The 7,686-nt window shown below is 40.3% G+C and overlaps 1 protein-coding gene across 1 annotated transcript; it reads left to right on the top strand.

The window, feature by feature from the left end:
* The first annotated feature begins 1,568 nt into the window (after positions 1-1,568).
* Positions 1,569-2,516, top strand: LOC112848578 (olfactory receptor 1N2-like). Its single transcript, XM_025912332.2, has one exon. The coding sequence runs from the start codon at positions 1,569-1,571 to the stop codon at positions 2,514-2,516; it is 948 nt and encodes a 315-aa protein (XP_025768117.2).
* Positions 2,517-7,686: the final 5,170 nt, after the last annotated feature.

Raw genomic sequence — 7,686 nt, 5'->3', positions numbered from 1 at the left:
CTTTCTTCTGCTTGCTTTACTCTGATCTTGAACCCCTCTCATAAATTGATCACTTTGATTCCTGTGCTTTCCAGCTTTATCATTTCTGTTTGGTTTCTTTTTAAACTCTCATCATTCTTTAGACATTCTCTATTTGTTGAGCTATTGCTTCCCGCATCCCTTTAGCTCTTTGAGTATATTGCTTTAAAGGCAGTTCATTTAAAATCTTTGTCTAGAAACTCCAAAGTCTGCACTTAACTGAGGGACAGTTTCTGTTCATTTCTTTCTTCCCTTGAATCAGCAATACATCTTTGTTTCTTTGCATTCCTGAACCTTTTTGCTAAAAACCGGATATTTTGAATATTGTGGTATTGTAACTCTGGAAATTAAAATTTCCTCTTTCTCTGGGATTTGTTATTGTTATTTTCTGTGGGTATATGTGCATGAAGAATAGGGATCCACACATATCCCTGGGGACAAAGCTTATCACATGCAAAACCATCTATGTGCTGTGCATTCCCTCTGCCCACACTCCTTGGTGAGTGTTGGCCTAGGGAGATGAAGCATGAAGGTAGAGCAATTACTTCATATTTGTCCCTGGGGATCAGCCTGGAAAATCCTACTCCTGGGACCCATAACCTAGAAATACTTCTGTGACAGCATGCACAAGGCTCATCCCACCTCCACTGCTGTAGTCTAGGTTGCTGCTCTCTGGCTGGCCCAACATACCCAACAGCCCTGGGGCCTCTGATTTATCATTTGCTATGGCTAAGAAGAGCCTGCATGCCTAAATCAAGGTCCTGTGACACCAAAAGGGAGAACACAGGTGCAGGGAGTTTTATCTCTGATGGTGAATTCTGTCTGAGCTAGATAAATGAGGTGAATGCTCCAAAAAAAAAAAGGCAGTTATGTTTTTCCCTCTGAGATCCACAAAAGATCCCAGGTGGAGCCCCTGCCTCCTGTTTCTGCCAGTCCTGAGATGGGCAGTAGAAACTACTCCCTTAGAGAGAGTCCCCTATGTCTGCCTCCTGCAGAGGAAGAGTTTAAGTAAAGGTAGCCTTGATTCAGGGTGTTTAAGGGCACCAGAAATGGCTTCAGGCCCCCCATGCTGTATTTACTACCTTCTTTGTGATATTATGCAAGTGACTTAATTTCACTGAATTTCAAAAACTCATTTGTGAAGTATATGTAATAAAATATATGGGTTTTCAATTAGATGCCACATTGTGTAGTGCTTACAGTTCAAAGTGTCAGCTCTTACTGCTTGCAAATTAGATGGGCTTAGGACATGGAAGCCAGGGTATTTGGATCTTAGTGAACATGTAGCATTGATGGAAGTATCCTGAAACTCATCTTTCCACCTTTCTTTTGCATTTTAATCTCTCTGCCTGCTTGCCCTCCTTTCTTGGGTGGATTGAGGAGTAAGGAATGATGTGCAGACCTTGGAGGGAAGGCCCAGGAACTTGGAGTAAAGACATATGTGAATTGGGTGAGGGTCTTTCTTTTAGAGAAGGATAGAAGCACCAACTTTTTTTTTTTTTTAACACTTTTTGACTTATCTCTTCTCTTCCTCCAGGAAGAGTAGTGGCATGGACAGAATCAACCAGTCCAGTGTCACTGAGTTTCTTCTGTTGGGTCTTTCCGAGAGGCCAGAGCAGCAGCCTCTCCTATTTGGCATCTTCATGGGCATGTACCTGGTCACTGTCATGGGAAACCTGCTCATCATCCTGGCCATTGGCTTTGACTCACACCTCCACACCCCCATGTATTTCTTCCTGGCCAACCTCTCTTTTGCTGATGCCTGCTTTTCTTCCACTACAGTCCCCAAGATGTTGGTGAACATCCAGACACATAGTCACACCATACCGTATGAAGGGTGTTTGGCCCAGATGCATTTCTTCATGATGTTTGGAGCACTGGATGACTTCCTCTTGGGGGTGATGGCCTATGACCGCTATGTGGCCATCTGCAGGCCTCTTCACTACTCCAAGCTCATGAGTCCTCTTGTCTGTGTGGTCCTTCTGGCAGCATGCTGGGTCCTCACCAACCTTGCTGCCCTCCTACATACCTTGCTTATGGCTAGACTTTCTTTCTGTGCAGGCAACAGCATCCATCACTTCTTCTGTGATGTGGTCCCTCTGCTGCAGCTGTCATGCTCAGACACCAGCATGAACCAGGTAGCCCTGTTCACTGTGGGCTCCATGATACTCACTGGTCCTCTCTCCTTGATCATTTTGTCATATGCATACATCATGTCCACCATCCTTGGAGTCTCATCTGCCCCTGGCAGGCAGAAGGCCTTCTCCACTTGTGGCTCCCATCTCACCATTGTCTTCTTGTTTTATGGCACAGCTATTGGTGTCTATCTGTTTCCCCCTTCATCACACTCTGGAGTTAAGGAAAGGATTGCAGCTGTATTTTACACTGTCGTGACTCCTATGTTGAACCCCTTCATATACAGCCTCAGGAACAATGATATGAAGACTGCACTCAGTAAGATTTTTGGAATTCATACATTCTCTTCTCAGGGAATTTGATCCTATATCCATATTTTGAAGTTATGCCCTGGAGAACCCATGTGTTTATGAAGCAATATCATCCCTTATCATATTTGCTTAGGTTTTAAAAAAATGACCCAGAATCATTCTCTTAAGCTTTAGATCTAACAATGTATGTGGTTAGTGTATTTCATAAAGAACTTGTCCTGTCCTATAAATGTGAATATTTCCCTGGTGTTTGTGTAGGGTGATGCTAAGCCACACAGGGGCAAGGTCAACTAGAACTTCTTTTGTTTGCTGTAATTCTAAGGTGTGAATCTTTTTTTAACCTACAATTCAACCAAATTCATTAATCTCCCATTTGCCAGATACTCTGTGAGGGAGAGGAGGTACTGATTCCATGCCTTTATGGAATTCATCTTAAAGAATTCCATATGGTATGTAGTTGCACATATATGCGATTAACTGTAACACAGGTCCAGTCATCATGATTTCTCCATAAAGCTTAATATCTATTTTATTCCATGTTCTTAACTCTCTAAATGTATTATGCCATTTAGTTCTCCAATTGTAATGATCTTGGGTTAAATACTATAATTATCACCTTTTACAGATTGAGACTATAGCTAGTAAGTGGGGAAAGAAGGATTGAAATTCATTTCTAGTCTGACTCTGGAGTCCAAACTGTTTCATGCTTTCGTATCCTGATTTCAATGCTAATGGTTGTGGCAAGAAACATGGTCACATTAAGCTAGAATGTGTATGTTGATACCTACCATATGCCAGGTACTGTGCTATGCACTATTGGTAAAATGTAAAAATAAATAAGATATTGTCCATATTGTCTATACATGGTAGAGTCATGTGTTCAAGTTAGTGTTAATCAAATCAGATGGTGATAGCTGCCATGACAAATGTTGGACCACAGAAGGAAGAAAAATAATCTGCACAACGGTGGTCAGGTAGTTTTACCCATCATATGACATTTTATTGAGCCTTAATGTGTGAGCTCACTTGAACTGGTGGAGAAAGAAAAGTGAAGATTCTACAGGGACAGGCTATTTAGAATAGAGGTCACGCAAGTTGTGGGAACCAAGCCAGCCCAACCTTGGTAATGTTTCGTAGTGGTATCTCTAAATATGGGTCTTGACTTTTCTTTCCCAGTTCTGTTTCCATAACATCTCTTGCTCACTTCTACTCTTTGTAGCTTTCTGTCATTGTCAGTGCTTTTGAATTCTAGCTGCAAATTAGTATTTCCTGGAGCCTTAGAACTCTCTAGAGAAGGGACCCTCATATTTTTTATAAAAACAAAACAACATGACACAAAACAAAACAAAACAGTTGATCCTAGTGCAACCGAATTTGCGAATACCATTGTGGAACATCCTTCATGGCAGCAAAAGGACAGATAAAATAAGGCATAAAAATACTTAGTTCATTATTTACCCTATCAAGGTAAAAATCATTGAGGTATCGAGCATATTGACAGCAGCAAGAAGTTCCTGAATACTTATCCCTGGTTGAATCCTTGTATACCTTATTCATTTTTTTTATTCTTTGCTGTAATTTGCTACCTTTCCATAAAAGTCCTTCTGGACCTGCTACATACTATGTATAGTTCTATCTCTGAATAATGTTTAGTTTACTTTGACACATGATTTTCAATTATACTAACAATATTATCAGAGTAAGGGATTCATCACTTCCAAAGAGGCTGTTTATATTCTTATCTTTGGCTTCTACTCTTGTGCAAAAATGATAAGCAAGTGGATGCTGTGCCCACTGGATTTTTCCTTGCCTCCCTTCCTTAGAGTCACTCCTGGGTGGGGTTGTCTATGACAGTGTACATTCCAGGCAGTATACATCCATCCATTTTCAGCTCATTACAATGTATTATGATTTTGTCCATGAACCAGGTTCAAGTGTTTTCCACCCCAGTGACTAATGATGTGTGTGGAGTGAAAAGAAACTGAAAAAAAGGTGGAGAACATGGGGATCTGTGCTGACCATCTCTTGTGCTTTCTGTGCTTGTGCTTTCTGGACCTGCTTGCCCCTAATCCCAAATAGAGCATTTCCCATGTATGATGGCTTGCTGCTGGACCCTTGCACCCTGTCTTAAGTCTTAAAACTGGGTGAGGGACTATGATTCTTTATTGTGAAAGCTACCATCAGTGTCTACATAGTTTTATTTATTTATTTATTTATTTATTTATTTATTTATTTATAATTTAAACAATACCCTCTTTGGCTTCCCCTCTACTTCAGCCCTAAAAACAGAGCCATTTATTAGCTACTTCAACAAATCCCTATAGGAGATCTGGCCTTGCCATGGATTTTGATATTTGGTATTTTCATTCATGTTACTTCTTATGGTTAAGTGCTGCCACCTGGACCTGTTGATACCAGGGAGCCAAGCTCCATGTTAGCATTTTCTATTCATTCTGTCCCAAGAGAAAGAGCCCCCAATCAACTTCTTAGTGATTCTGTTGTCCTCCTCACTAGTGTGTTCTTTCTTGCTTTAGTGAAAGGAGTATCTCCTGTCCTGTCTTGGGCACATAGTTGCCTGGTGTGTTCTCTGGTCTTATAAATACGTTCTAACATGGCCATATCTTTGAGATTCGGACCTCTCCCTCAGTACTTTAACAAGGTGTACTAGCATCTACATTCCATTTGCTGTAAGTGCCATCATGTCCAAGCCTATCAATGATCCCAACAGCCTGTGAGAACTTGTTCCAGGTGTTCCTGTCTCCTGGGTCATAAGAGAGTCCTCATGCATTGTGCACTTTGACCCCACCCAGGAAAATGTTTCATAACGTTCTTGTCCAGCCATTTGTATTCCTCCACTTATGAGTGGTATGTGTTGCTAAATCCTACTCCCCTTTTGATGAATCAAGTAAATGCTCCTGTAACTGGGACTGTTATTTCATGTTGGGGCTGTGCTGAAATCTGTTCCAAGTTATTAGTCTAGAGAAAATGAGAGAGGCAGACATTCTAAAGAAAGCAACTTCCATCTTGTATATCATCTTCTTCAAGCAGAGCTTTATCAATTACCAAGTGCTGCGTAACAAAGTCTCCCCAGACTTAGTGTTTAGAGCAACAACCATTTACTTTGTTTACATTTCTTTGGGTTAACACTTCAGATTTGGCTCAGCTGGGTAATACTTTTAGTGGTTTTGGGTAGGCTCACTAATGTGTCTGCAGTCAGCAGCCCATCAACTGGGCGAGGCAACTTCAGGAGATTGGCAGCTAGTCATAGTGAGTGAATTTCCGGTACAGGAAAAATAGCCTCCAGCTTTAAAAAGATATTGGAGATATGTCTCAGTAATAAGGCTATCTCATGGCTCTGGACCACCTTCTCCTTAAATGAGGTATGCTCCTGCAATTCTCTGCTACTACCCATGCATTCTAGTGATGCCAACTAGGGTTACAATACCAGCAGCAAATCCCTGACTTTTCCTGCTACCTGAAGTCTAGCCAGATATTGATATCACCATCCTTCTTGCCTTCTAGTGTTTGAAGATCAGTTGAATCATAAGCATACACTGACCAATGAACTAATGGCCAGAGACCATTTTAGGTGGCAGTACCCAGTCTGCATACATTGTAAAGTTGACTACATCAGGAAATGATTGGACATCCCAAGATTGGGAACATTACATCCCCATCTCAACTCGCCTACAGAGCTATAGCTTCTCATTTTCCTTTCTTTACATAAATTTATACCTTTCTGTATTCTGTTCCTCCTGCCTTGAAAAACTTCTCTTTTCTGTTTTGCAATGACATACCCGTACTTTAAGACCCATCACAAATGTTACATCCTCAGTGAAGTCCTCTAGATTCACCTATCCAGAGGGAGAAGAGAAAATTGCATTTGAGCTGTGTTTTAAGCAGAACTTGAAGATTGTAGCATATGTGTCAAGCACTGTGCTAAGCAGTTTACATGTGTTATCTTTTTAATTTCTCACAACAGCCTTAGATGATAGTTACTATAGTTACTATTACTACTCACTTGTTTATGTTTGGAAACTGAGACAGAGGGGCGTTGGTAACCATCTAGAAGACATACAAGCAGTGAATAGTGGAACTGATACATAAACCAGGTATTTCTGATTCTAGTGTAAGTCTTATTTTCACTTAAAAATTATTTTAAAAATCTGAATTTGTCAGTGGGATCTCAGAGTTCCAATTATGCATGGAAGAAATGGATGGAGTGCATTGAAGTTTCCAAAATTTCTCCTGTGGATTATTGAAAAATCTTTATCCCCTTGTGAGGATAAATCCTTAGCAGCATCCCTAAGGGAGATACAATAATAAAACTGATATATTTTAAAATAGATCTGAACATAGATTGTTGGCACTGTGCAGAAGAATAATGGCCCCATAAAAGAAACTCGGTGACAGCCCCACATAATGTGGTCCAAGTACCCTTCTCTCTGATCATGTGGCTTTATTCATAGATTATTTCAGAATATCTAACTAGAGACTTATGCTCCAGCAGGGGGTGTGCTCCCTTTGGCGAAGTGTCAGGATCTCTGAGAGTGTTCATTCTTCCATCCTAGTTTCTGATTTGCCTTGCCCCAACCTCAAGTCATTTGCTAGTATAGAGAGACGTTGTTGATTGGAACTGTGTATGTGAATGATGTGAGGGAAACAAGAAAAGAAAGCAAACTAGTAATTGAGAGAAATATGTGGATTTCATGTCCATTTAGGCATCATGTAACCATTAAGATATGCATTTTGGAATCAGATATCTGGGTTCAAATTCTGGCTCTGCCATATATTAGCTGTGTAACTTCAGATAAGTAATTTAACTTAACCCCCCCCCCCCCCCCACACACACACACTGTTTTTGAGCCTTTGTTTTCTTTTCTGTATAGTGCAAATATTTACCTCAAGGGAATATGTTGAATATTATTAAAAGTAATAAAAATCTAAGCATAAGACCCAGAATGAGAAAATTTACATATTTTTTCTCCTACTTCTTCCAGAAACACTGCATGATAGAGAATATATTTTAAAATATTTTTTATTTTAGTGTAGTTAACATGATAGAGAATATTTAATTACCTCCTTTTATGAGCAGGCAAACTGTGGCTCACTGAGGTTACTGAATTTGCCATAGGTTGAAAAATTAGCAAGAGGCTGATGCAGGATTTGGATAACTCTATAAGTTGATCTCCCCTGCATTCCCAGAATGACATCCTTGGCC

Source organism: Puma concolor, chromosome D4 (genome assembly GCF_028749965.1).
Source record: "Puma concolor isolate L17-30 chromosome D4, mPumCon1.1.hap2, whole genome shotgun sequence".
NCBI classification, from domain to species: Eukaryota; Metazoa; Chordata; class Mammalia; order Carnivora; family Felidae; genus Puma; species Puma concolor.
The sequence above is the reverse complement of the archived record's forward strand: the minus strand, read 5'-3'. Positions and strand labels throughout refer to the sequence as shown.

Coding starts and splice junctions, on each gene's coding strand:
- LOC112848578 (XM_025912332.2), top strand. CDS start 1,569: ATGGACAGAATCAACCAGTCCAGTGTCACTGAGTTTCTTCTGTTGGGT.